The sequence below is a fragment of the Suhomyces tanzawaensis genome, assembly GCF_001661415.1.
Source record: "Suhomyces tanzawaensis NRRL Y-17324 unplaced genomic scaffold CANTAscaffold_7, whole genome shotgun sequence".
Taxonomy (NCBI): Eukaryota; Fungi; Ascomycota; class Pichiomycetes; order Serinales; family Debaryomycetaceae; genus Suhomyces; species Suhomyces tanzawaensis.
In genome coordinates, this window is record NW_017963642.1 from 503,266 (window position 1) to 530,200 (window position 26,935).

The following is a 26,935-nucleotide window of genomic DNA, read 5'->3' on the forward strand; positions in this document are numbered from 1 at the left end:
TTTCCGGAAATTAGGCATACCTGACCTGACGAGTACGCCCTCCCACATCTGGACAATTCCCTTTGTCAAAAACCAGCCCTTCTCTGTTTCCTCCACGATTTGGTCATCCACATTAGCTTGGAGTTTCTATTGTAGATGTGGTCAGGATGGGTTTTGCTGCCATTCACCATCATATGGTGGTGCTCGCTGGGTTCTTCTCGAGCAAAGGCTTCAAGGCCAACGGTAAGGTTTCAGCAGCATCTCCTTTGAACCCCCACGTGTTGGAAACTTTGCCCTCTAAAACGTCTTGGTCGATGTCTGTGTTGAACACTGCCACCTTGCCTCCCTTCAGCTTAATTCTATCCACATAGCTGTTGGCAGGGTACACGGTGCCACTGGTGCCTATCACCAACACCAAGTCGACATGGTCCTCTTCTATGAAGTTGTCAATCTGATCGATCACCAGCAACAGCAACGACTCGCCAAACCATACCACGCCTGGTCGAAGTAATTCGTTGCATGCTGGACAGCTGGGAAGGTCCAGCTCGGCGAGCTCCTTGACAGGGCGGAACTGGGGCGATATGCTCTGGTCGGTATCCAAGTCTCGCCTCTTGCGCTTGCTGTCGTATTCGTACTCGGTGTCGGCCAAGGCGGGAGTCAACGGATTGGTGAAGTTGTCTCTGTCGGTGTAATTGCAGGTGAAACTGGTGCACTTCAATTCGAACAACGACCCATGGATTTCATACAAGTTATGCTTGGGGTGGCCACTACGAGACTGGAGTCCGTCAACGTTCTGGGTGATGGTGATGTAGTCGTTTCCCTTGATTTGGGCCAATTGCGACACTGCCTGGTGGCCCTTATTGGGTTTTGCCTTGAGGGCATTGAACCGTCGCCACGAGTAGAACTGCCACACCAACCCTGGATCGATGTAGAATGCGTCTGGCGTGGCAAGGTCAATCATGTTGAAGTTCTTCCAGAGGCCCTGAGTGCCTCGGTAGGTGGGAAGTCCTGACGACACCGACAATCCTGCCCCCACCAATGCCACTATTCGCCTCGACTTCTGGAGATGGTCCTGGAATTCCAAGAGTGCCTTCATTGCTGTGGAGCCGAAGATGGAGCCAGCGGGTGGTTGTGGTTCAGTGGAGTTTGCAATGGTGCCTGGCGCGGACTATTACGGTGATACCAGAAAAAGTACATGTATTATACAGTACGGACATTGTCCGCGATTAGGGATAGGCAAAGCCAGGAGGCTAGAAGCCAGGAGGGCAGAGGAGGCTAGGTAGCCAGGTGGTGGTCAGAACAGCCAGGATGCTGGAAAGCGAGGAGGCTGGAAAGCCAGGAGGTGGTCTAGAATGGTTTCTAACTGCATTTTTCACTGGAAGCTAACATCCTTCACTCTAAGCAGCATTATAGCTTCAATTTGACATTCTAGGGCTATCAGATCCTGGTCCTTTTCTCTAGCTAGAAGTCTGTCTGGCCTTCCAGGCCAAATACTTGGCCGAGTGGCCGAACTGAAGGCTATTGTTGGTGATGATTCTGTTGCCCTGGTTGGCAATTGGTGGTGCTCTGTAGAACACGATTTCCGATTCGCCCACCAACTTGATCTTCTTGTTGACGTGATCTCCAACGTCTGCCAATTTACCTGCATCCTCGATCCCATAAGAGAGAACGCCTCCTGCCAACATGGTAGAGTAGGCCGAGGTGACCGCATGGTAGTTCACGCCTTCGGGAATGAGGTTGGTGGGGGCCGGGGTTTCCACTCTTCTGAAGAGCTGCTGGTGCTGCTGGTGCTGCAACTGTTGGAGCTGCTGCTCCTGCAACTTCTTCTGTTGGTTCTCCTGGATTTGGAGCTGCAACAGCTTGTATGAGTTGGGAAGGTACGAATTGTCTTCGTACGCCGGAGCTGGCGAATGGTGGGACTCCACAGAAACGCCTCCTGCCGAGTGGATGGGGGCGTGACTGGTTGTGTAGATGGTGTTGGTCGCTCCACCTCCACCCTTCAACTGGGAGATAGGTGTGAAGAGGAACGCTTGGCGACCAGAGGCATGGTCGTCATGGTCGGCCATGCGGGTTACGTTGGGACTGGAGATGTACTGACCCAAATCATCTTCGGGGACGGGGGGCGCAAGGTAAACCAGGCCTGCCAATGGAGGCGAGTTCGTGTGTGGACCTTGAGTTGGCTCCCTAATACGCATGCCTATGTGGGCATCGGCTGGTAACAACGACTTGATTGGCGATTCATACTTGATCAACTTCCTGGGCTCATTCAAAGGAACCAACGGTTGTTCAAAATTGTCTCTGACTTCGTCCGGCAAACAGGCTTTCCAGGTCCTGATACGGTTGAAAACATGACTGGACTCATTATATCTGAATTCACAGATGAACCATGGGGCTCCTTGGGGAACAACCCCCTCGGGTAAATCACCTTTCTGGTAACGGGTCAAGAATACCACGTAGCATGGTCCCACAATCTCGTTGACCAAGTGATCACGGTACTGGCCAGTCTTGCACACTTCATTCTTGAAGAACAATCTATCAGACTTGTGGCAGGTCTGTTCGGGACGATAGTACCAACACACGTTGGTGTATCTGTTTCCATCCTCGGTTGACCACAACCGGAAGATTTGGCCAACAGTAGGCTTTTCTGGGTCGTTATGGTTGGCAATCAACACCCAGTCACCAATCTTGTAGGTGAAACCGTTGACTTCCAAAGAATCCAAGGGGTATCTAATGACTCCATCGTTCCCAGAGGTGCTCTGGCCTATCAATTCTCTGTCACTCTTGTTGATTTCCTGCTGGATGATCACCTGTGCTTCCTTGTTGAAGTTCACGAAATCAATATATTCCTCGCTGTAGGGGTCAGTTTCGTAGTACATTTGGGCGTTGGCAAACATCACATCCAAATCATGGATGAATTGCTCCACATTGGTGTACTTTCTAGTTCTGACCTTGATTTTGATTTCATTCAAACTGATTGGATTAGGAATTCTGTTGTAGTAATCGACATACACCTTCGAATCGGGCAACTTCTCAAAGTGCTGGGTCAACAGTCTATTTTCATTGTTGGGGTCACGGAGCTTCTTGAACTGCTTTAAAATCAACTTGATTCTTGTTTCAAATGGCTTATCGATAATTGGAGGTCTTCCTCTTCTAATACCGCTTTCGGCAGGCTTGGGTGTTTTGTTATACGATGGGGTGGGTGTGCTCAATTTGTTCATCATGGTGGGCAAGTAGGATGGCTGAGGAGGGATTTCAGGAACCTGCATGTGTTGGTACGAGGACAACGGAGTGGAGACATAGGGCTCTGATTGTGGGGTCACGCTATGTTCGAACTCTCTGGGCTCGGGGGCCTCACTGAAGTGAACGTCGTCGGCAGTGAGCTTGTCGCCAATATCGTCAGGCAAGTCGCCCAATCTAGGATATGACAACGTGCGGTGGTTGACTATGCCTCTGTCTGCACTCAACTTGGGCAACGCCACGGTCAACACGAATTGTTTCAAGATGAGGGCATGTCTATAGAAAATGGAATCCTTGCGGTTGTACAATCTGGCGTTCCACGACACCAACGCCAAGTCGTCGATGAAGTGCTGGGCATTATCGTAATTGAACTTCTTGATCTTGCGGCCGATCGCGTGCAACGAGAGTGGGTTCAACACCACCTTATAGTAGTCAGTACCAGTGCGCAGCGGCAATCTGTGAAAGGTTTCTGAGACGTTTACACCATTATCCTCCACTAGGTAAAGACGATCCAAGAGACCCTGGAGTCTTTTGGCGAGCTTCTTCTTCTCTCTATCGGACATGGTGGTGATAGAGTGGATGGTGGGTCAAAACAAGAGGGATAAAATCTTCATATTTCATGCGCGCGGTGGCGACACGACCGGGTAATTGGAAATTGGTATGAGCCAGCAGTGGGTGCGAAATGGTTCGTAGTTTCCAAGCAAATGTACCCTTCCATGAATCGGATCTTCGTGTATCCAGTAGTGTGAGCGTAATCCGTGATATGTAACTCACGGTATAATTTTAGTCTTCGGTATTTCACTCCATATTTTATCTGTTTGAACTCCTTATTAAGCGGAGGTCCTGAAGGAAAGTTTGGCCAGCTCACTTAGCGCTGGCAAGTGGCTTGATTAATGCTAAGGTACCTGCTTAGTGTAGGCCACTATTACCGTAGTAGCGACCGCTAATCTGAACATTAGTATGGCTCGAATTCCCTTATTCTTCTGACTTGTGGCCACACTCTCATTGAAGTAAGCACGTTTTACAAGAAGTTCCGTTCAATTACTTTTATTATTATGTTACAGGTATACTATTCGTCGGGGTTACCGAACAAGCCCCAGTACAGCTCGACGCCGTACTGTCCGGGGTCCTTCCAGTAGTCGTTGTACATGGTGAAAGCAATCACCTGGCTTCCCAACTCGGAAACAATACTTTTCATGGCATCCACCTGGTTTTGTACTGATGGAACACAGTTGCCGAAGGGCTTACCTTGAGTAGGCCATCCGGTTTCTGTGATCAAGATCTCTTTCGAAGAGCCGCATGCGTTACGCAAGTTCGAGATTTGTTGCTGTAACCATTGGCCTGAATCGGAAGGACTGACGTTTCCGTCCCAGTATGGGTGCGAATTGACTGCGAGGTAGTCGGAATATTCACACAATTCAGGGTGGGACACCACGGCCACCAAAGTGTCCACGGACACCACGGGGCCGGAGTATTGAGGGGCGTTTTGCTTCAACCATGATCTGGCAGTGCTGATGGCAGAACCAATCTGCGAGGGACTGGCAGTGCCTGCATTGACCTGTTCGTTACCAATGGCGATGGTGTGCACCGCACTCCAGCCACGGTTGGAGGTCTGAAGTGCCTTCAGGATGTCGGATAAACCGCCTTGGACAGAGTTGGAGTCGATGTTCCAAACCCCCAAGAACAACTGCTGGTTGGATGAGAGCGCAGCCAACACATTTTCGATTCCTGAACAATCAGTGCTGTAGAGTCTGATGACATCGTAGTCCTGCAACTTTTGCAAGTCCAGCTTGACGTCCTGGGCAGACTTACACTGGTGGTCCTTGGTGTATGGAGAGTAGGTGATTCCCTTGGAGCCCACGGCTGCCGCTGCACCGGGCGCAGAGCCTGAAGAGGGAGAGTTGTGGGGGCTGCTACTAGCAGAAGGTGCAGATGGACCACTGCCAGACGAGAAACCTGCTGGGAGGTTTGGTGGTGGAGGAGCCTGGACTAATCCCGAGGCGAATGGCTTCTGGGTGTTGGAGTTTTGTGGGGATGAGTTGCTGTTGGCAGTAGACGAGGTGGTGGTGCCCACCAGAGGAGAGCCTGAGAAGCCGTTGTTGGAAGAGGTGCCAGGACTTGGGGCAGCGGCTGGGGTATTAGAGCTGGAAGACGAGGAGCCTCTGCCTCCTCCAAGTAAGAAATCAAAGAGACTCTTTGCGTCGGAAAAGAGCGAGTTGGAGTCGGAGTCGGAGTCCGAGGCTGGTGCTGGTGCTGGTGCTGGTGCTGCGGCTGGTGCTGGTGCTGGTGCTGCGGCAGCAGCAGTGGCGGCAGCAGGTGCTGGGGCAACTGGCGAGTTGGCCCCAAAGAATGGACGAGGAGCTGCGGGAGCAGCAACCGGAGTGGCAGCTGCTTGTTGGGCAAAGAACTGGTTCTTGGGGACCTTCTGGGTGGTTACCACCGTCACGTACTGGATATCACCAATAGGCAAGGCTTCCACGGCGGTGATGGTGGCCAAGATGGCCGCTAAAATCGACTGGGAATATCTCATGGAAGAAACGAAGTTGAAAACAGCAGAATACCAAAGAACACGAAGGAAGGGCTGCTAAGGATACCGAAAGGATTGAATGGAAGACCTATGGGCGGTCGAGATACAAAAGTCTAGAATGAAATGAAGAACCGAAGAACCAGGAAGTGCTGATATGCAGATTAGCCAGGCAAATACGGGAATTGAAGCAAATATATAGTTTCGGGAACGCATGCAGAATATGAGCATGGGGGCCTGGCCTCGTAAGTGGCCGGATCGTGAAGGTGGCCATTGTAGGGTATGGTTTGGGCTTGACGTATCTATTACATTGCCTAATTAGGCCTTTTCCTTCGCAGCAAAAAACCCTTGCCTAATTGGGAAAGTTTTTCGAGATTCAAGCCCATCATGGCTCCGGCTACCAATGAATTACTACTGCTTTGGGCAACCCATTGGGTGGGGTCATCGATGTCCGCCACCCACCTCGCAGGATTTACCGCTGATTCCCTTGACTACATGCCTAATTCCAGTTAACACTGACTCCAGCGTGGCTGCGAAGTCCGGAATGGGCAATTCAGCACCGACTCCTGGCGCTGGTCCAAGGCCTCCTGCTCAGTAATGGCGAAGGAGTAGCAAGGCACGGTTCGGGCCCAGCCTTCTGTCCCAGCCTTCTGTCCCAAGGAGGGCCCCACGATCGTCCTTGTGAAGTAAGTGCATTGCCAGATCGAGTAATGACAAAGATGACCTGCACACACCCTATTGATCTAGTCCCATTCTCCATAGTAGATTACAAGGTTTAGTAACGCATATGCCAGAGTTTTACGGATGCACGAGAACGAGACAGGGTTAGTCAACGGCCCGGTGGGTTTCAGTTCCGGGGCCGTATTTAGTCATAGGCGATAACTAAAATTCCCCACACTAAGTCGGGGCTTACAACGGTAGGAGAGAGAACGGTGGTCTCGATTCGTTATCTATTATACACATGCTAATGCTATCTGAAGATCTTGGTGATGTACCAGAAAATTACCAACATTATCACCACACAGCCCCAGAAAAGCCACTTGTCTTGCCTGGCCCTTCTCTCCACGCTTCTGATGGTCCCCTGGCTGACCCCCAAGGTGACCAAACTCTCCTCAAACTTCATCTGGAGCTTGCGCAAGGTCTCGTTCTGGTCCACAATGTCATCGAACGCCTGCTGGCCCATCTCCAAGATGTGGTCCAACTGCTGCGAGCCTCGCGATAATGCATTTCTCTCGTTGTAAAGGCCCTCTTGGTACGACATCTGCTGCTGGGCCTGCGCCTGCTGCTGGGAGTCGGCTGCACTGTAGGGGTTTTCCGAGCTGGTGGCCTGGTGGGTCCTTCGTCCAAGCAACTCCTGTTTGTTGCTCTCGAGAAGCATGGCCTCCCGCTGCTCCTTCAAGGTGTCGAACTTGGACGTGAACGCCTGGAGATCCTCCTTGAACTTGGCCAACCTGCTCTCGTGCTTGGCGCCGCTCTCCTCCTTGGCATTCTGTTGCACCAAGTCTCCGTACTCTTTGATGGTCTTTCTGAATGCAGTTAACGACGTGGTGATGGAGCCCTGTAACGACAACGGTGACGTGGAGACGTTCTTCTCAAACGCACTCAAGTCCTTGCCTATGAGCTGTGTCTGTTTAATGCCATGGTTGAACAACGAGTTCATGGTGATCTGGTGATGTGTCTCAATCGCTGTGTTTTGAATGTGCATATTAGTTCGACCAGGTTACGCGTGCGCGACACCGCGACACTGCCACCGATGGGGCTATAGTGCTCGACCATAATTGAGAGGAGTAGAGATGGTCTGGGATACTGAGTCGTTGTGCCTCGCCATATGTGAGGAGATGGGACTGGCTCTGGCGCTCTACAGGGGGATTCATTCATATTCTCATCCGATTATATATACCATCATTCGCTTCAGGGTTCCAGATGTTTTAGTTGTAGTATCTAGAGTATTTAATACCTCCATTGGTGGAAGACCTCAGCCCCGAGCACGGCAAGTTGCCAGCAGTTTCGATCTACGACAACGACTTCTGGAGGATTTCAAACCTCGTAGTGTGCACTTGTGGTAATTTAATAACCAGAAGCAATGACTCTGTGAGCCCAGCAATTCATGTCAGTGCGTGGTGGGAGGCAGTGGTTTTCTTTATCGTCTTGGGCTATCCTACCATAGCATTGAAATGAACATGAAATAGACGGTAGAAGTGGGTGGGTTCTGGAACTTTCAGTAGGATTGTCGAACTGATAGTGGCGTCGGTCCCTAACCAAAAAACCTGACGAACGCCAACAACAAGGCAAAGGTACCGGACGACACACCGATCAACCACTGCATGACCTGGGTCTTGACAGACTTGATTTGCATCTGCATGTTGGCGATCTCCTCGTCGATCCGGGTGTAGGTGTCCTCTATCTTCAGCTCGTGGATCGAGCTCTCCTCCCTTATACGGCCCTTTTCCAAGTTCAAGTCCAACCGAACGCCTGCCTGGTTCTTGGTGATCTCCTCCTTCAACCGGTTCTTCAAGTTGGTCAAGTCTGTTCTGAGGTTCTCCTGCTCCTTCTTCAAGGTGGTGAACTCGGTCTTGTCCATGGTCTGCAACTCACCCTTGAGCTTGGCGAAGTCCACCTTCTGCTGGTACGCGGTGGACGACAACCGTTCTTTGGTGACCAAGTTGTTCGTAATTGAGAAAATTCCATCATTGATGGCCCTGTTCACGATGTTCACGGCAGCGTCTGCCTGCTGGCTGGTGAACCCTCCCTCCTGGAGCGACTGGACAAACTTCTTGGTGTCGAACTTGGTGATGGCTGACAACTGCCTGGTCGGGTTGCGGTGAAGGACGTTCAATCCCGCAACAAATCTATGAGAAACGAGCATTCTGGGGACTTGCTGGTGTTTCTTTTGTTGTTTGTGCTGATAGTACTGTGGAGGATTGTGTGTAACTTCTACTAGCTCACGAAGAAACCCTGAGCAGTTTTACTGTTTAGGTGTCAACTGATGACTGCGTATTGCTATTAAGATTTGCTCGCGCGGGAGCCATCACCAGAACCATTCCAGAAGCGACAAAGCCGTTACTACTGTACTAAGTTAAGCCTGAACCAGTACACGGTGCCACAGACACAGCCAGCCACACTGAGTTGAAGTTTCCATCCAAACTTTGCCCCAGAATCGACCTTTGCAACGAGTACGCAGCGGCCATCACAAGTCATTGCGCCCATCACAAAATAGCTAGCCTGGGTATTTATCACCATTGCATCCATTCCACCACGAAAAGAGGCCAATACTTAAAGAACCCCAATCATAGCAGCCAGACCTGTTTGATCTTGTGAGATTTCCACGACTTTGCCATCCCACATCATGCTCAGATCAAGACTCCCACGCCTCATCAGGCTCTACTCCAAACCGCCACGGACCAACCCTATCGACGAATTTAACAAGTCCAAGACCTCATATCTGTTTGGTCACAACTTCAGCAGCTTGGACGAGTTGGATAAGCAGATCCACAAGGAAACACCAAACTCGGGCCCCGAACCAGTCAATACCACAGACTTGCACAGCCGGATTAAACTGAACTTCGAACAAGAGGAAAAGGACATCAACAAATTGCTTGAAAATGACCCCAGACTCTTGAGCCTTAAACAGGGCTCGCCGGACTACAAGCTCATGCTTAACCAGGTTCATGAAGAATTCAACAAACACCAAAAAGAGAGCCGTAAACGGTTTGAGTTCCAGGAACGTGTCAAGGGAGTGGCTGCAGGAGTCGTATTCCTAGTCGTAGTCATCACCGGTCATTATGTCTTGACAAACTATGAATATGTGAAGGGTCAGTTCACTTCCAAGTATATCAACCCGTTGAACCAATCAAAGGCTTCTGATTTGTCAGACCCCAAAAAGAATACCAAAAACTTGAGCTACCTCCTCGATAAATTGAGTGCTGAACTAGACGATGAAGCTCAGAAAGGTCTCAAGAACTCAAAGGAGTTGTCTGGCTTGTATGTTTGTGGAAGTCCAAATGGCAAGAAATTGCCTTTGAGGTTAAGTTTTTTTGATAATATGTTGATTAATGATGTGAAAATCTTAAAAGACTACTTGGTGGTAATCAATGACAAGGGTCAAGTCTACCATTTCCATTCCCAATTGAAAGAGCCTGTTTTAACAAAATTACCCTTCAATGTCGAAAGCTGTACTTTGTCCAACGACACCATCTATTTCTTGACCAATAGAGGTGAAGTCAAGTATATGCCAAGATTAGATAGAAAGGTTGAGTTTGAACCACTCCAATCAAGAAATTGGATTGGTTTGTCTAAAACTAATTTGTATAATGAAATTGTGATCAAAGAAAAAATTGAAAAGCTAACCTCAGGAGAGAATCATTTGTTACTTTTAGGCAAATCTGGAAAGGTTTATGTCGCCAGCACTGCCCCTTCTACTTCTGATAAGTTTAAGAACTTAGGTCAATTTGGAATGCCCAACTTTTCTCCTTTCAATGATAAGGCTAAAGAAATCCCAACTAATCAAGCATTTGAAATGACACTTTTGAATAATGAGATAATTAAAAACAAGGATGGTACCAAATCTTTGAATCCTAGAAAGTTTATTTCGATTGCATCTGGTAAGTATCACAATGTGGCTGCCGATAATCTAGGAAATATTTGGACATGGGGTAAGAATCTCTATGGTGAGTGTGGTATTGACCTCACCTACAAAACTGATTATCAACCAATCCCCAAGGTAGTCTTAACAAACTCTGATTTCAAACGTTTAACCTCATCCATTCTTGCAAGATCAACTCGACCTGAAGACTTTAAGGTCTCCAAAGTGTATGCTGCAGATGACAGTTCTTATGCCATTGTTCACTACCAGGATCCTGACAACTCTAGCAAAGATCAAGATATTTTCATTGGTTTTGGTAACGGTGTCAAAGGACAACTTGGATCGAACAAGTATCTCCACGTTAGTTCAAGTCCACAATTAGTAAAGTCAATAGTCAATTTGAGCGAGTTCAACGAAAACACACAATCTGTTGAAAAAATTGGCTTAAAGGATGTCAGTGTTGGTAACAACCATGTCTTTTTGACCTTGGACAATGGTGGAAATTACAAAGATGTGCTAGCATTTGGGGACAACGAACAGGGACAACTTGGAACTGGTAAAAAGCACAAAACTTGCAAGCCCATCCAGATACCACAGCTTATTGAGCCTGAAGATGTACATGAAGATGACTCCTCTGCAACTAAGGAACAAAGAAGAAAAAAGTTGGCTAAAAGGCTTGACACCGTGATCAACAGCAGGTTGCAACTTTTGGATGACTACAAGTTAAACTCTTGGGGTAATAAGTTGCAACAAGTCATTGTTGCCGGTGAAGATGGCTCTGCTATTTTCTACAAACGTAAGTAACTTGTAAATATATCGTGTATAAAGCAAATGAACAAAATGGACTCTAAAAAACGAAATAGCTACCACGCAGCAGTGTATTACATTGTGAAAGCAGCATACAAAAAGAAATTCCGATACCGGGAGTCGAACCCGGGTCTGCTCGGTGAAAGCGAACCGTGCTAGCCGTTACACTATATCGGACTTTTATATACAAAATAGTACATCGCAGTAATATACTGTGCGCATCTTACATTACGTAATCGAAGATTTCAAGTCTACATTAAATTCATAATTTTACAGGTTATCTTCAAATTCCCTCTACAGATCACACTCATTTTGCCCTATAATAATAATCATAAGCTAGAATACCGATTCGTAATAGTATCTTGAGTAATTTGAAGTTATGACTGGTACGAACGGGGTAGTGAATGATACGCATAGTTGATAAAAGTGGCGTAAGTAGTCATTCGTTGTTATAAGGGTAATGAATGAATTCAGTGTAGCTTATTTACTATTTCCTTCCAAGTATGAGCACATTGATCCAATTTTCGCAGAAACATATTCGGACCCTATATCATTTATTCTGATAGGTTGATTCGAATTGTACTAGCCATTATGTCCGATTAGTTTCCTTCTAAATAGAGATGGGTATGGAGAATAATGATATTCATTTATCATCATCCGTCTAAGAAATAAAATTTTTTATAAATTTCGTTGAATAATTTCAATTCTAGAAAATGTAGCGATTTCACATTTGGAAAAAGTTTGAAAATGGTCGAACAAGTAGGATTTATTACAATTTAAACACCATCAGATATACTCAAAGTTGAAAGTGATAATCAACCCTCGCTTTTAGAAAAAGGACTTGAGATCTGAGATTGGCATGTTACCTAAGATTTTGCAACCAAAAATAGTAAGTATTATGTGAATAAGATTGTTCTGAACTAGGGAGGCGTCTCATTTGAGCCGGCCTTTTGAAATAATAGGCTGATTCGATTTTATGGTTTATGACGTTAGTGTTCAGAAATGGCCACCTTTAGCCTTAACTTGTTTTCACGGCGAAGGTAGGTGCCTCTCTTGGGTACTCCTTGACAATGAATATCTTTTAACATGCGTAGTCGATTGATTCAATTATTTCATACGCAAGAAACCAAAGCAGTTATGTGATACCTCCACAAGGATCTACCCAGAACCATTACTTCAAGTATTATGATATTCTTTTCTGTCAGTCATCTTTATCGAATTCCAATTTCGGGTCTCTAAAATTCACATTTTCAAACCTCACTTAGCATTTACTCCAGTAATAGTTTTCGGCAGTACCCGAATCACACAGAAGTATGGAAAGTAGTTACTCTGCAGTTTTAAGTCATGCTGCTACTATGGTTCGTATTAATTATTTATTATTCTATTCACTTACAACTTGAAAAGCTCGTTCAAGATTCTGATGGTATCAGCTGGGCTGTTGACAGCGTGACCAATGGTTCTTTCATCTTCGTAGATTTCGTAATCGTTACCGCCCTTGTAAGACTTGTCGCCGAAGAAGTGGATCTCCTTGAAGTTTTCCTCAGCAACGTGTTGCAAACAGTAGGTCTTGTCCCAACCGGTAGGGAAAACATCGAAGGAAATTTGGCCACCAATGGAGTAGGTCAAACCGTAGTCGGCGAAGTTTTCTCTAAGGGCGTTGACCAAGGTCTCTCTGATCTTGTGTTCCTTGTCGTAGGCCTCGAACTCGTTTCTTTCCTGAGTGGAGGCGTTTCTACCGACAGGGGAAACGTTGATCATACCGTTTCTGAACTCGATGAAGGTACCTCTTCTGACAGGAATGTCAATTTCACTCAAGTGTCTCAAGATGAACTTGACCAACTTGTTGTACTTTTCGTTACCAATCCAGCCAATGAAGGATTGGGAGGCCAACTCCTTGCCCAACTTGTAGGCAGTCAAACCGTTTTCGGAAAAGCAGTAGTCGAAGTCTTCCAACACGGTGGCTCCCAACTGTTCAACTTGCTTGGACAAGTCGGATCCACCAACAAAGCCAATAACAACCTTTTCTCTCAACTTCTTCAAGGTCTGTCTCATTTCGTCGGAGATTTCCAATCTGGCTGGGGTGAGAGTACCGTCAACATCGAATAAGACTAAGGTCTTTGGGTCTTGTTTGTGGGAGAATGACATGGTGTAGTTTGTGCTATCAAAAGAAGTCAACGTGCAAGTGAGGTGAAAACTCGATGGTTAAATAGTGGACAACGCACCGACGCGTGGCCGAAAAATTGCGAGTAAACAGACACCACGCAGTGCCCGTCTGCCACAGCCGTAATTAGAAGCAATTAATATATTCCCAAATGGAACTGCTTCGGTGTGGATAGGGCCGGCGGCATCGGAGCACTACGACGTTGTGCAGCTGCAGGGCACGCAGAGAGTGGGAAGCGGGTGATGCCTGGGGCAGTGGTATCTTTCTGATTATCGTGCCCTGCATTGTTCACAAGAACATTTACGCACTTATTCTACACTCGTTAAAGGACACTTTTGTTAGAAACTAGACTATACATTAGACACTCAAGTACACTTAAGCGGTGTATTGGAAGTCTGGGAATTGCTTCAAGTTAGCTTCCAAGTTACCCTTTCTGGACAAGAACTTGACGTAAGCACCGTCATCCTTGACTTCACCGTTGTTCTTCTTGGCAACGTATTCGTCTCTGTTCAATGGAGTGAAACCCCACTTCTTGGAGATAATGATCTTTTGTTGACCTGGGAACTTGTATCTGGCTCTTCTCAAACCTTCGATGACGACGTCCTTGTTAGAGTCCTTGGTTCTGGCAGACATGATGACTTGACCAATGTTGACTCTGGCGGCTAAACCGTGAGGCTTACCCCAAGCACCTCTCATACCTTGTTGCAATCTATCAGCACCGGCACATGACAACATCTTGTTGATTCTCAAGACGTGGAATGGGTGGACTCTGACTCTCAAGTGGAAAGATTCTCTACCGGAGACCTTGGTGATATACTTGTTGGCACAGATACGAGCAGCTTCCAAAGCTTCGGAAGATAATTGTTCCAATTCGTTGGAGACCAAGTGGACACACAATGGGAATTCATCGACAGGGGCCTTCTTTCTACCCAAATCGTAGATTCTGATCTTAGCGTCTGGGACAGCTCTGTTGTATCTGGACTTTGGGTAAGGCTTGTTCTTACAGTATCTGTAACATCTAGCTGGTCTTCTAGGCATTTTGGCTAAACTGTTAGTGTATGTTCGTTGACGGAGACAACGGCAATCCCCGACCTTTTATACCAACAGTGAGTCACTTCACGTCACCTCCCTGCTTACTTATTGTGGCAATGCTAGGAACAGAAAAATTTTCATGCCTCGCTGACAAATCAGTGGGGATAGTCCTTCTGGGGAACAGCCACTTCAGCTATCGGGATTCCGAGCTGGTCATTCTTGTCGGTGATATGGTGAGCTTGGTAAAGTGATGGGACTCAATATTGATGTTATTATTACATACCTTATTCAACTGATAGTTAGAAATCAAAAAGAAGTGGAAGGGAATTTTAATAAAATCTTTTTAACCAGGAGCCTGCGACAGGATGGTGGTGCGCTCAGTAACTATTGCGGTGTGGATGTTTGACCCTTACATAAGCAACCGACTTGTCTGAATGCTTACAAATAGGGTGCGCGCGTGACTATGTGACTGCTTTTTGGGTCACGCGAGACGCTTCACGTGCCGAAGCACATGATCCGAATCACATGATAGATCGCAAATTCTGCTCATCTCGCATCTCTAAATACCTGGTTGTATACTCTATACGATTACCACAGCCTAAAATGGGAAGATACAGTGTAAAGAGATACAAGACCAAGAGAAGAACGAGAGATCTCGATTTGATCTACGATGACATGTCCTCCAAGGAATCCATAATGAAGTTGAAAAACCAACCCCTCGACGAAACAAAGCCTGGTTTGGGTCAATACTACTGTATTGAATGTGCCAAGTACTATGAAAACCAGCCCAGTTTGGACAGACACCTCAAGGCCAAGCCACACAGAAGAAGAGTCAAGGAATTGTCCAAGAAGCCTTACACTCCGCTCGAATCGGAGGCCGCGGCAGGTGTCAACTTGTTGAAGTTCATGGAATCAGTGGAGAAGTACAAGGCACAGGAACAGCACAAGGAGGCCAATAAGGAAGAGATTGACCAGTTATTGCATCAGAGAAAGGACAATTTGGATGCCCTCATCACCGGTATTCCTTCCGAAGAGTTCCAGCCCAAGGAACAGGACCAAGCAATGACCGAATAAAAAGCCACCCACTGCACAGCACTCATTTAATGTACATTAGCTTTCATTTCTTCTTTATATCGTTTAATATATCGCAGTATTGGCCCGTGGTAGAGACCCGGATGGGAAGAGTGGCACGTGCCGAATGGCACGTGAAGACATCACACCCAACCACAATGACTTCACTGTGGATAGCTACACATCCACCTTTCTGAAGCATGAGATTGAGATTGAAGTCTAAGAGTGGGACCAAGACCATCACCCCTTACCCAGCCGCACCATTTTTGGTTCTCTTGTCGCAAATAGCTGAGATTGAGGAGTTGAATCCATCTGGATCTGGACTTGTGGCGATCAAGCATGGATTCCCACCGAAGCCCATAGACTTAAAAGACGAGAAGACCAGCACAATTGCAGCCAAAGGCATCAAGGATGGAGACCAGCTCATTTTGGAGTTCGGAGAAGGAGGAGGTAGTCAAAGTGTTTCTTCAGCAACAACCAAACCCAAGTCAAGCCAGCAGAGCCAACCAGAAAATAATGGAGTTGCAATGCAGTATTTATCGCCAGACTCTAATCTCTTCCTTCGTAACATCCCTGACGACAACTCGTGTCTCTTTAATGCCATAGTGCATGCAGCCATGGTCGATGCCCATCCACTGGAGCTCCGTAGCGTGGTGGCAAATCATATCAGAGGACATCCTGAGACCTACACAGAAGTAATTTTGGGCCAAGAACCTGGAAAATACTGTGACTGGATCATCAAGAAGGACTCGTGGGGTGGAGCCATAGAGTTGGAAATCCTCGCTGAATGGTTCAACATCCGGATCGAATGCTTGGATATCGAGCTGTGCCAGTTTATTCTGTTTGGAAAAGACCAGAGCTCCGCACCTAGCTATATCGTGTTGATCTACAGTGGAATCCATTACGACTACGTGGCGGAAAATGCGGGAGGTAAGGACATCACCAGCTGGCCAGTGGAGAGTACAACCGTGCTTGCTGCTAGCAAGAAGCTAGGGAAAAAGCTTCAGTCTCAAGACTACGCTACTAACACCACGACATTCCGGGTGCGATGTTTGGTGTGCTACGAGGTGTTGGTTGGCGAAATGGGGGCCAGCAAGCATGCAGAAAAGACTGGCCACTATAGTTTTGGCGAAGTCAAATAAATACTCATACCATGTAACCCATAGATATACCGTTGTATAAAGAAAGGGGTCTTGCTCAATTAAGTGTGGTTTGTTTAGGAACAAATCACCATCTGTTCACCCTCGAGTCCAGACAATAGTATTGGCTGGTCAATTAATTATTAACTCCATACATTCCATAGATATTCTGGACACATTTAAAGTGTAATTTGATATAAACCTGAGATTACCGGGATGCTATCGTGGAAAGGATAGAGTAGGTGTATGTATGTTGTGCCTGCAATATTGATAACCTAAAGTGTTTCTGGATGGCACATCTGTTATTATACGACGGAATACCTAGCTTCATCCCCAAACCTGACGCCTCCAAGCCATTCCGTTTTGGGTAGCATAATTGCTGTTTTCGCAGCCGTGGTGGCCGTGGCACCGATGGATCCTGGAATGTTGGAAGCGTGGTTCCCGAGATTGAGAGGGTCATGCGCTTGGAGACCCGGATTATGCGCCTTCTCTTCAGATGTCAACCTAGCTATGGAGTAAGGATGTTTCTGCAGTAGGTTGTGTCCATCATGGCCACGATTAGTGAAACTAGTGCCGATGATACCGTTAGCCACTCGTAGACTTCACTAAACCGAAGCATAATAACCACATATGACCCCAGGAGCCCGACAACACCTGTTGGCTCGCTAGGACCGGGTGGCCCATGCTTCCATACTTCTGGTGGTGGCCCTCCATCATCGGAGCGCGCACGACTACGCAAGCACACGTCGAGTGGAAGAAAAATTATCGACACTGTACACCAACGGCCGTAACTAGCTGAGTATAATTGCAGGTTCTCTGAAAGCACACCAGACTCGTTTCACACCGTCTTTGGGAAAACTTCAACCACTGTTCAAAAGCCACCACTTTCCTGTTCGTTTCATCCATCACCCGAGCCAGTGACCTCATCTACACCCAAGGCCACTAAACCATTTGTGACCCAAAAGTTGAAATTGCACTTAGACAGAGTTTATCCCGTTGAATTCTACCACCAGATTGACCCATAAAATCCAGCATGTCCAAATCCACCGAATTTTTTTGTATGTATAGCCAGAGATGGGCCCCTGGGCATCCGATGCACATGCACTGCAGGACAATTACTAACATTTAGGCCGTCTGCCTCGTAACATCGACTTGACGCAAGACTACGAAGACATCACCCCCTCTCCAAAAGCCAGTGCTGAATGTCGTGCTGCATTGTACTCTGCCAATGGTGAGTACTTTGCTTATACCCAACCAGAAGAAGTGATAGTGATCAACACCAAGACCAAGGCAGAACTCTATTGCAAGATCGACTTCAAGGAAGTGTTTGACATCTACTTTTCGCCTCAAGGTACATACTTGTGTTTGTGGTGCAAGCCAATCTGCTTGGACAAGGAGAGCGGAGTGTGGAACAAAAACTTGAAGATCTTCAACTTGAAGACCCAGAAAGTCATCATCGAATGGTCCCAAAAGCATCAGAACGGATGGAAGCCTCAGTTCACCTCCAACGAGACCATTTTCGCCAAGTCTGCTGCCAACAACAAGGAAATACATTTCTTTGAGATAAATTCAAGCTTGGATGACTTGATCAATATCAACCAACCAGCACACAAATACAAGGTTAGTGACCCTAAGATCCCATACCAGAATTTCCAGATTTCTCCAGGTATGAACCCTTCGGTGGCCATTTTCATTCCTGAAAAGAGTGGCAAGCCAGCCAGTGTGTTGATTTACAACATTCCAAACTTCAACCAGCCCACCTGTTCCAAGAACTTCTTCAAGGCTGAGAAGTGTCAATTGAAATGGAACTCTCTCGGTACTGCGTTATTGGCGTTGTCGTCAACTGACCACGATTCTACCAACCAGTCGTACTACGGTGAAACCAACTTGTATCTTTTGGGTATAGCCGGATCCTACGACTCCCGTATTGATCTCAAGAGAGAAGGCCCTATCCACGATATCACCTGGTCGCCTTCTGCTCGTGAATTTGCTGTGATATACGGATACATGCCATCCGAAACCACCTTCTTCGATGCCAGAGGAAATGCTATCCACCATTTGCCAACAGCCCCAAGAAACACCATTTTGTACTCTCCACACGCCAGATTCGTCTTGGTAGCTGGTTTCGGTAACTTGCAGGGTACCGTTGATGTGTATGACCGTCAAAACAAGTTTGCAAAGGTTGTGTCCTTTGAAGCCTCCAACACTTCGGTTTGCGAGTGGTCTCCATGTGGCAGATTTATATTGACTGCCACCACCTCGCCCAGATTACGTGTTGATAACGGGTGCAAGATCTGGCATGCTAGCGGCAAGTTAATCTACTTGAAGGAGTACCAAGAGTTGTATTCCATTGGATGGAAGCCTCAGCCACTTACCGATTTCCCAGGCTTGAGACAGCTTGAACCTGCTCCAGAGCCACACGTTTCGACAAAGGAATGGACCGCCAAGAAGGAGGCTGCTGCTACTGCAGCTGCCAGCAAGCCTTCTGGTGCCTACCGTCCACCTCATGCCAGAAACTCCGCCAGTTCCACTGCATCCTCTTCGTTGTACGAGAGAGAGTTGAAGAACAAGTTACAGGGACAGGCACAAAAGAACGGAATCAACCCCTCCAGTGGCAGGGCCCGTGTTGTTCCAGGTGCAGCTCCACCAGTTGAAAAGGAGAGCAAGAGTGCTGCTAAGAACAGAAAGAAGAGAGAGGCCAAGAAGCAGCAGCAAGAGGGTGTTGCACCATCTCCCGAGACCTCCACTCCAGCCTCGCCCCAGCCTGAGGCTGCTGTCGTTGGTGGAGTTGCTTCGCTCGAAGAGAAGAAGATCAGATCATTGTTGAAGAAGTTGAGAGCCATTGAACAGCTAAAGATGAAGCAGGCTGGAGGCGAGCCTTTAGAAGATACTCAGGTCAGCAAGATCCAAAAGGAAGATGACATCAGAAAGGAATTGAGCCTTTTGGGATGGAATGAATAGAAATATAGTTAATATTACTGGGCGAAATAGCCAACGTCAGTCAACAGCACGAATGTAGAGGGGAGGCATAGATTATGGAGTATACACCACCAACATCATGCAGAAGAATGTTCAAGCTGCTGAAACTTCCGGATATAGGACACCTACAGAACACTTGACAGGACAGGAATGAGATGCCAAAAGTCTTTACATCTGAGCATTCTTGCAATGTTAGCCTTCTAACCAATAAGATTAACAGTAGCCTCTCGTTTTAACATACTTAAAACTCCAGTCAAATAGATACTCCATCACCCGATCTGGGTGGGATTTCACAGATTTCGCATCTAGCGCAGGAGCGAATCGCGTGCCTGGTGGCGATCTGTATGAAAAATGCCACCAACCCCGGTCCACACTAAGTGTAAGGGTAGAAGACGTACTGCCATGGGGCGCAGTGCTGCACGGGTGTAGTGGCAGTTTTGGGGTACTTTTTGTCGCCGTTTTTTGGGTTGTTTTACCGAGGACAACTCTCGTTTCAAGTCCTTGTCACTCCTGCGCAGTTCCGATGCCATCCCCAATTAGGAAATGTGATTGGATCACATAACCCCCATACAAGATCCCAGACACCAGCACTGAGGTCCTGGCGCCTGGCGGTCGTCACCCCCACCACGACACCATGCTCCTACTCAGGGGCAAACGCCGCCACGCTTAACTTTTCACGCCACTTCTGATCGCCTTGTTTTGTCATTGGGTGTGCCTATTGTTACCCCAATCCACGAGTCGCGGTAGATATCAGGATCGAACTTTTCCAAACAGTTCACTTTCTTTCGTTATCGTGGCATAGGTATGTATTATTGAGTGGATGGATTGTCAAGAGAAAGCTATGGAATGTCAGAGGATGCTGAGAAGCTGTCGAGTAACGCTGGGCTGAATTGTGCGGTGTGGAACGGCCGCTTGCGTGGTCAATGCTTGCAACTGCCACCCATGGCAGGAAAAGGGAGAATGCAGAGAAAAAGATCGGGAAAAGGGCAAGTCACAGACACGGTGGAGGACAGGCACCAGCGACCAGTGTTACGCGTGCTGGAAGTGCTGGGATCTCCGGTCCCTGGCATCTACGGTCTGGCACCCATGGCGTCTAGGTTGGCGGGAACAAGCAACAGCACACACGTGACTGGGCAGTGTCGCCATGAAATTATATTTAGAAACGTCTGACACTGCCCCGAGAGGTCCGGTAAGGGACGACGCGCGCGCTCGCGACAAACCGAATGTTTAACGCGCGTGTTCAGCACGGTTCTAGTGCGGTTGGCCCCCCAACCTCCACCCGTTACCTATTGTCAACAGTCGCCCTTGGAGCTGCTTCCTTCGATGGTGCATTTGCCGCCGGATCCGTGCCTGTCGGCATGAATCCAGCATTTGCTGCACCACGGAGGCGCAACACGCCCCTGTCCGCATCGCGAAATTTCTTTTTCGCGTTTGTGTGTCGTGTCTGAGCTGTCCCTTTTCTTTTTATCAGGATTAGAAATATTCTTTCCAAACTGGTAACCTCTGCTATAAGGAGCAATCCCACCGGATCACAAAATAACCCTCTACAATCAGGACCAGACTTTTCTCGCTTTTTTTTGACTGGAGGATTTCAACCTTATCCACCACTTCTTTCACTGTCTACATTCGTTACTAACGTGCTAGATGTCGTACAACGATAATAGTCACTACTACGACCCCAACCATCAGGGTGGGGCTCCGCCTGCGGATGGCTATTACCAACAACCCTACGATGAACAACAGCCCCATCAGGACTTCTATGATCCAAATGTCCAATATCATCAACAACCTTATGATATGGACGGATACCAAGATCCCAATGGTGCTGCTTATGGTGCTCATGCTCAGCCTCAACAACAAGGCGCTGGCTACAATGCTGATCCAGAAGCATTCTCGGATTTCAGCTACGGTGGTCAGACCCCTGGCACCCCTGGTTACGATCAATACGGTACTCAATACACTCCATCCCAAATGAGTTACGGTGGTGATCCTCGTTCTTCTGGTGCCTCGACTCCTATCTATGGTGCTCAGGGCCAGTACGATCCTACTCAATTTCAAATGTCTTCTAACTTGCCTTACCCTGCTTGGTCTGCTGATCCTCAAGCCCCAATCAAGGTTGAACACATTGAAGACATTTTCATTGATTTGACAAACAAGTTCGGTTTCCAGAGAGATTCCATGAGAAACATGTTCGACTACTTCATGACCCTCTTGGATTCCAGAGCCTCCCGTATGTCTCCAGCACAAGCTCTTTTGAGTTTGCACGCTGATTACATCGGTGGTGACAATGCTAACTACAAGAAATGGTACTTTGCTTCCCAACAAGATTTGGACGACTCCCTTGGTTTCGCCAACATGAACTTGGGTAAGATCGGTAGAAAGGCTAGAAAGGCTTCGAAGAAGTCTAAGAAGGCTAGAGCTGCTGTTGAAGAACACGGTCAAGACATTGACGCTTTGGCGAACGAATTAGAAGGTGATTACTCCCTCGAAGCTGCTGAAGTCAGATGGAAGGCGAAGATGAACTCTCTTACTCCTGAAGAAAGAGTTAGAGACATCACTCTTTACCTCTTGTTATGGGGTGAATCCAACCAAGTCAGATTCACTCCAGAATGTTTGTGTTACATCTACAAGGCCGCTTTTGACTACTTGTTGTCTCCTCAATGTCAACAAAGACAAGAGCCAGTTCCAGAGGGTGATTACTTGAACCGTGTTGTTACTCCACTTTATAGATTCTTGAGATCTCAGGTCTATGAGATTTACGATGGCAGATTCGTCAAGCGTGAAAAGGATCACAACAAGGTTATTGGTTACGATGATGTTAACCAATTGTTCTGGTACCCAGAAGGTATTTCTAGAATTATCTTTAACGATGGTACTAGATTGGTCGATATTCCTCAAGAAGAACGTTTCCTTAGATTGGGTGAAGTCGAATGGCAAAATGTCTTCTTCAAGACCTATAAGGAAATCAGAACTTGGTTGCATTTTATCACCAACTTCAACAGAATTTGGATTATCCATGGCTCCTTTTACTGGATGTACTGTGCCTACAACTCCCCAACCCTTTATACTTTACATTACCAACAAACCATCAACCAGCAGCCTACTGCATCTTCTAGATGGGCTGCTGCTGCCATTGGTGGTGTTATTGCTTCCTTTATTCAAATTTTGGCTACTCTTTTTGAATGGATGTTCGTTCCAAGAGAATGGGCCGGTGCTCAACATTTGAGTCGTCGTTTGTTATTCTTGATTGGTGTCTTCTTATTGAACTTGGTTCCCGTTGTCTATACCTTCTACTGGGCTGGATTAGCTGCTATCTCTAAGTCAGCGCATATTATTTCCATTGTTGGTTTCTTTATTGCTGTTGCCACTGTTGTTTTCTTTTCTGTTATGCCTTTGGGTGGTTTATTTACTTCCTACTTGAACAACAGATCTAGAAAGTACTTGGCTCAACAAACTTTTACCGCTAACTTTATCAAGTTAAGAGGCTTGGACATGTGGTTATCTTACTTATTGTGGACCATTGTTTTCTTGGCTAAGTTGACTGAATCTTATTTCTTCTTGATTCTTTCTATCAGAGATCCAATCAGAATTTTGTCAACCACTACCATGAGATGTACTGGTGAAGTTTGGTTCGGTGACGTGTTATGTCGTAACCAAGCCAAGATTGTCTTAGGTTTGATGTACACTGTCGATTTGTTGTTGTTCTTCTTGGATACTTACATGTGGTACATTATCTGTAACTGTATCTTCTCCATTGGTCGTTCCTTCTATTTGGGTATTTCTATTTTGACTCCATGGAGAAACATTTTCACCAGATTACCAAAGAGAATCTATTCCAAGATCTTGGCTACCACTGAGATGGAAATCAAGTACAAACCAAAGGTTTTGATCTCTCAAATTTGGAATGCTATCGTCATTTCCATGTACAGAGAACATTTATTAGCCATTGACCACGTTCAAAAGTTGTTATACCATCAAGTTCCTTCAGAAATTGAAGGTAAGAGAACTTTGAGAGCTCCAACTTTCTTCGTTTCTCAAGATGATAACAATTTCGAGACGGAGTTCTTCCCAAGAAACTCAGAGGCTGAAAGAAGAATTTCTTTCTTTGCCCAATCTTTGGCTACTCCAATATTGGAACCTTTGCCTGTTGACAACATGCCTACTTTCACTGTTTTCACTCCTCATTACTCTGAAAAGATTTTGTTGTCTTTGAGAGAAATTATCAGAGAAGACAACCAGTTCACAAGAGTTACCTTGTTGGAATACTTGAAGCAATTGCACCCAGTCGAATGGGAATGTTTTGTTAAGGACACCAAGATCTTGGCAGAGGAAACCGCTGCTTACGAAGAAGGTGAGGATGCCGAGAAGTTGTCCGAAGATGCCTTGAAGTCCAAGATTGATGATTTGCCATTCTACTGTATTGGTTTCAAATCTGCTGCTCCTGAATACACCTTAAGAACTAGAATTTGGGCTTCGTTGAGAGCTCAAACCTTGTACAGAACTGTTTCCGGTTTCATGAACTATGCTAGAGCCATCAAATTATTATACAGAGTTGAAAACCCAGAGTTGGTCCAATACTTCGGGGGTGATCCAGAAGGCTTGGAATTAGCTTTGGAGAAGATGGCCAGAAGAAAGTTCAGATTCTTGGTTTCTATGCAAAGATTGTCCAAGTTCAGAGACGATGAAATGGAAAATGCTGAATTTTTGTTACGTGCTTACCCAGACTTACAAATTGCTTACTTAGATGAAGAACCAGCTTTGACTGAAGACGAAGAACCAAGAGTTTACTCTGCTTTGATTGATGGTCATTGTGAAGTATTAGAAAATGGTAGACGTCGTCCAAAGTTTAGAGTTCAATTATCTGGTAACCCAATTTTGGGTGATGGTAAGTCTGATAACCAAAACCATGCTATTATTTTCCACAGAGGTGAATACATTCAATTAATTGATGCTAACCAAGATAACTATTTGGAAGAATGTTTGAAGATTAGATCCGTTTTGGCTGAATTCGAAGAATTAAACGTTGAACATGTTAACCCATATGCTCCTACTATGAAGTCTCAAGATGCTTCTGAACAAAAGTACCCTGTTGCCATTTTGGGTGCTAGAGAATACATTTTCTCTGAAAACTCTGGTGTTTTGGGTGACGTTGCTGCTGGTAAGGAACAGACTTTCGGTACTTTGTTCGCTAGAACTTTGGCTCAAATCGGTGGTAAATTGCATTATGGTCACCCGGATTTCTTGAATGCTACTTTCATGTTGACAAGAGGTGGTGTTTCTAAGGCCCAAAAGGGTTTACATTTGAACGAAGATATTTACGCTGGTATGACTGCTATGTTAAGAGGTGGTAAAATCAAGCATTGTGAATACTACCAATGTGGTAAGGGTAGAGATTTAGGTTTCGGTTCCATTTTGAATTTCACAACTAAGATTGGTGCAGGTATGGGTGAACAGATGTTGTCCAGAGAATACTACTACTTGTCTACTCAATTGCCAATTGACCGTTTCTTGTCTTTCTACTATGGTCACCCAGGTTTCCATATTAACAATATTTTCATTCAATTGTCCTTGCAAGTTTTCATCTTGGTTTTGGCTAACTTGAACTCTTTGGCTCACGAATCTGTTATGTGTTCTTACAACAAGAACATTCCAATCACTGATGTTTTGTATCCATTTGGTTGTTACAATTTCGCTCCAGCTGTTGACTGGGTTAGACGTTATACTTTGTCTATTTTCATTGTTTTCTTCATTTCTTTCATTCCGTTAGTTGTGCAAGAATTGATTGAAAGAGGTATTTGGAAGGCTTTCCAAAGATTCACCCGTCACTTTGTTTCATTGTCCCCAATGTTCGAAGTTTTCGTTGCTCAAATCTATTCCTCATCCGTCTTCACTGATTTGACTGTTGGTGGTGCCAGATATATTTCTACCGGTAGAAGTTTTGCTACTTCTAGAAACCAGTTCACTCTTTTGTACACTCGTTTCGCCGAATCTTCCATTTACATGGGTGCAAGATTAATGATGATTTTGCTTTTCGGTACCGTTTCTCACTGGCAAGCACCATTGTTATGGTTCTGGGCATCCTTGTCATCATTGATGTTCTCTCCATTCATGTTCAACCCACATCAATTCGCTTGGGAAGATTTCTTCATTGACTACCGTGATTTCATCAGATGGTTATCTAGAGGTAACACCAAGTGGCACAGAAACTCTTGGATCGGTTACGTCAGACTTTCTAGATCTCGTGTTACTGGTTTCAAGCGTAAGTTGATTAACGATGAATCCGAAAAGGCTTCCGGTGATGCTACCAGAGCTCACAGATCCAACGTCTTATTCGCCGACTTCTTCCCAACTCTTATCTACACTGCTGGTCTTTTTGTCGCTTACACTTTCATTAACGCCCAAACCGGTGTTACTACTTACAGTTACGAAATTGATGGAAGTACGGATGTTATCGAAGTGAACTCTACTTTAAGAGTTGTCATTTGTGCTTTGGCCCCAGTTGTTATTGACATTGGTGTTCTTGGTGGATGTCTTGGTTTAGCTTGTTGTGCTGGTCCAATGTTAGGCTTGTGCTGTAAGAAGACTGGTGCTGTGATTGCAGGTGTTGCCCACGGTATCGCTGTTGTTATTCACTTGATTTTCTTCATTGTTATGTGGGTTATGGAAGGTTTCGTTTTTGCTAGAATGATGTTGGGTCTTGCTACTATGGTGTACATCCAAAGATTGTTGTTCAAGTTCTTAACCTTGTGTTTCTTGACTAGGGAATTTAAGCATGACAAGGCCAACACTGCTTTCTGGACTGGTAAGTGGTACGGTACTGGTATGGGTTACATGGCTTTCACTCAGCCAGCTCGTGAATTCTGTGCAAAGATTATTGAAATGTCTGAATTTGCTGGTGATTTCGTCTTAGCTCACATCATCTTGTTCTGTCAATTACCAATCTTGTTCATTCCATTGGTCGACAGATGGCACTCCACCATGTTGTTCTGGTTGAAGCCTTCTAGATTGATTAGACCACCAATTTACTCATTGAAGCAAGCCAGATTGAGAAAGAGAATGGTGAGAAAGTACTGTACTCTTTACTTCCTTATCTTGGTCTTGTTCGTCATTATTATTGCTGCTCCAGCTATCGCTGCTGCTCATGTTCCTGAAGACATTTTTGCCGACATGAGTGGTATTATGAAGGGATTATTCCAACCAAGACACGCAAAGAACAACGATACTGGTACCAACAGACCAAAGGGTTACACTTGGGTTTATCAATCCGCAAGATCCCATCATACAAAAGCCTACACCACTAAAGACTTCTAGGGTGGGTCAAGTGTGTATATACGTATATTATTGTTCTATTCTTTTATTGTTTTTGTATATTAAGCAAATTGCCCTTTTGATATAACTACAGTAGGCTTCGCGTGTACAACTAG

General features: G+C 46.0%; 13 protein-coding genes and 1 non-coding gene across 14 annotated transcripts; 5 read left to right on the forward strand and 9 right to left on the reverse strand.

The window, feature by feature from the left end:
- Nucleotides 1-169: 169 nt before the first annotated feature.
- On the reverse strand, nt 170-1,075 carry CANTADRAFT_55477 (uncharacterized protein; the record flags this gene model as incomplete). Its single annotated transcript, XM_020210450.1, has 1 exon — nt 170-1,075. The coding sequence occupies one exon, from the start codon at nt 1,073-1,075 to the stop codon at nt 170-172; it is 906 nt and encodes a 301-aa protein (XP_020062528.1).
- A 361-nt stretch (nt 1,076-1,436) lies between these two features.
- On the reverse strand, nt 1,437-3,779 carry CANTADRAFT_56448 (uncharacterized protein; the record flags this gene model as incomplete). The annotated part of the gene is made up of 1 exon (XM_020210595.1): nt 1,437-3,779. The coding sequence occupies one exon, from the start codon at nt 3,777-3,779 to the stop codon at nt 1,437-1,439; it is 2,343 nt and encodes a 780-aa protein (XP_020062529.1).
- A 506-nt stretch (nt 3,780-4,285) lies between these two features.
- Nucleotides 4,286-5,167, reverse strand: SCW4 (Scw4p; the record flags this gene model as incomplete). The annotated part of the gene is made up of 1 exon (XM_020210547.1): nt 4,286-5,167. A coding segment is annotated over one exon (882 nt), but the record flags the coding sequence as incomplete, so codon positions are not given.
- Nucleotides 5,168-6,710: 1,543 nt separating this feature from the next.
- On the reverse strand, nt 6,711-7,400 carry CANTADRAFT_56402 (uncharacterized protein; the record flags this gene model as incomplete). The annotated part of the gene is made up of 1 exon (XM_020210588.1): nt 6,711-7,400. One exon carries the CDS (start codon nt 7,398-7,400, stop codon nt 6,711-6,713), a length of 690 nt encoding a protein of 229 aa, XP_020062531.1.
- A 594-nt stretch (nt 7,401-7,994) lies between these two features.
- On the reverse strand, nt 7,995-8,606 carry CANTADRAFT_55586 (uncharacterized protein; the record flags this gene model as incomplete). The annotated part of the gene is made up of 1 exon (XM_020210463.1): nt 7,995-8,606. The coding sequence occupies one exon, from the start codon at nt 8,604-8,606 to the stop codon at nt 7,995-7,997; it is 612 nt and encodes a 203-aa protein (XP_020062532.1).
- Nucleotides 8,607-9,086: 480 nt separating this feature from the next.
- Nucleotides 9,087-11,126, forward strand: CANTADRAFT_55763 (uncharacterized protein; the record flags this gene model as incomplete). Its single annotated transcript, XM_020210488.1, has 1 exon — nt 9,087-11,126. The coding sequence occupies one exon, from the start codon at nt 9,087-9,089 to the stop codon at nt 11,124-11,126; it is 2,040 nt and encodes a 679-aa protein (XP_020062533.1).
- A 108-nt stretch (nt 11,127-11,234) lies between these two features.
- CANTADRAFT_t231 lies at nt 11,235-11,306 on the reverse strand. The gene has a single exon. It is a non-coding gene; the product is annotated as a tRNA-Glu (tRNA).
- Nucleotides 11,307-12,518: 1,212 nt separating this feature from the next.
- PMM1 (phosphomannomutase) lies at nt 12,519-13,274 on the reverse strand (the record flags this gene model as incomplete). The annotated part of the gene is made up of 1 exon (XM_020210581.1): nt 12,519-13,274. One exon carries the CDS (start codon nt 13,272-13,274, stop codon nt 12,519-12,521), a length of 756 nt encoding a protein of 251 aa, XP_020062534.1.
- Nucleotides 13,275-13,623: 349 nt separating this feature from the next.
- RPL10 (60S ribosomal protein uL16) lies at nt 13,624-14,513 on the reverse strand. The gene has a single exon (XM_020208041.1). It carries the CDS (start codon nt 14,326-14,328, stop codon nt 13,666-13,668), a length of 663 nt encoding a protein of 220 aa, XP_020062535.1. The 5' UTR covers nt 14,329-14,513; the 3' UTR covers nt 13,624-13,665.
- Nucleotides 14,514-14,925: 412 nt separating this feature from the next.
- Nucleotides 14,926-15,396, forward strand: CANTADRAFT_55958 (uncharacterized protein; the record flags this gene model as incomplete). Its single annotated transcript, XM_020210517.1, has 1 exon — nt 14,926-15,396. One exon carries the CDS (start codon nt 14,926-14,928, stop codon nt 15,394-15,396), a length of 471 nt encoding a protein of 156 aa, XP_020062536.1.
- Nucleotides 15,397-15,593: 197 nt separating this feature from the next.
- Nucleotides 15,594-16,535, forward strand: CANTADRAFT_56033 (ubiquitin-specific protease; the record flags this gene model as incomplete). The annotated part of the gene is made up of 1 exon (XM_020210535.1): nt 15,594-16,535. The coding sequence occupies one exon, from the start codon at nt 15,594-15,596 to the stop codon at nt 16,533-16,535; it is 942 nt and encodes a 313-aa protein (XP_020062537.1).
- Nucleotides 16,536-17,553: 1,018 nt separating this feature from the next.
- On the forward strand, nt 17,554-19,666 carry CANTADRAFT_85232 (uncharacterized protein). The gene is made up of 2 exons (XM_020211306.1): nt 17,554-17,590; nt 17,662-19,666. The coding sequence occupies exons 1-2, from the start codon at nt 17,566-17,568 to the stop codon at nt 19,491-19,493; spliced, it is 1,857 nt and encodes a 618-aa protein (XP_020062538.1). The 5' UTR covers nt 17,554-17,565; the 3' UTR covers nt 19,494-19,666.
- Nucleotides 19,667-19,746: 80 nt separating this feature from the next.
- Nucleotides 19,747-20,106, reverse strand: CANTADRAFT_27244 (uncharacterized protein). Its single transcript, XM_020208042.1, has one exon. It carries the CDS (start codon nt 20,039-20,041, stop codon nt 19,817-19,819), a length of 225 nt encoding a protein of 74 aa, XP_020062539.1. The 5' UTR covers nt 20,042-20,106; the 3' UTR covers nt 19,747-19,816.
- A 1,049-nt stretch (nt 20,107-21,155) lies between these two features.
- On the forward strand, nt 21,156-26,822 carry GSC1 (1,3-beta-glucan synthase; the record flags this gene model as incomplete). Its single annotated transcript, XM_020210487.1, has 1 exon — nt 21,156-26,822. The coding sequence occupies one exon, from the start codon at nt 21,156-21,158 to the stop codon at nt 26,820-26,822; it is 5,667 nt and encodes a 1,888-aa protein (XP_020062540.1).
- Nucleotides 26,823-26,935: the final 113 nt, after the last annotated feature.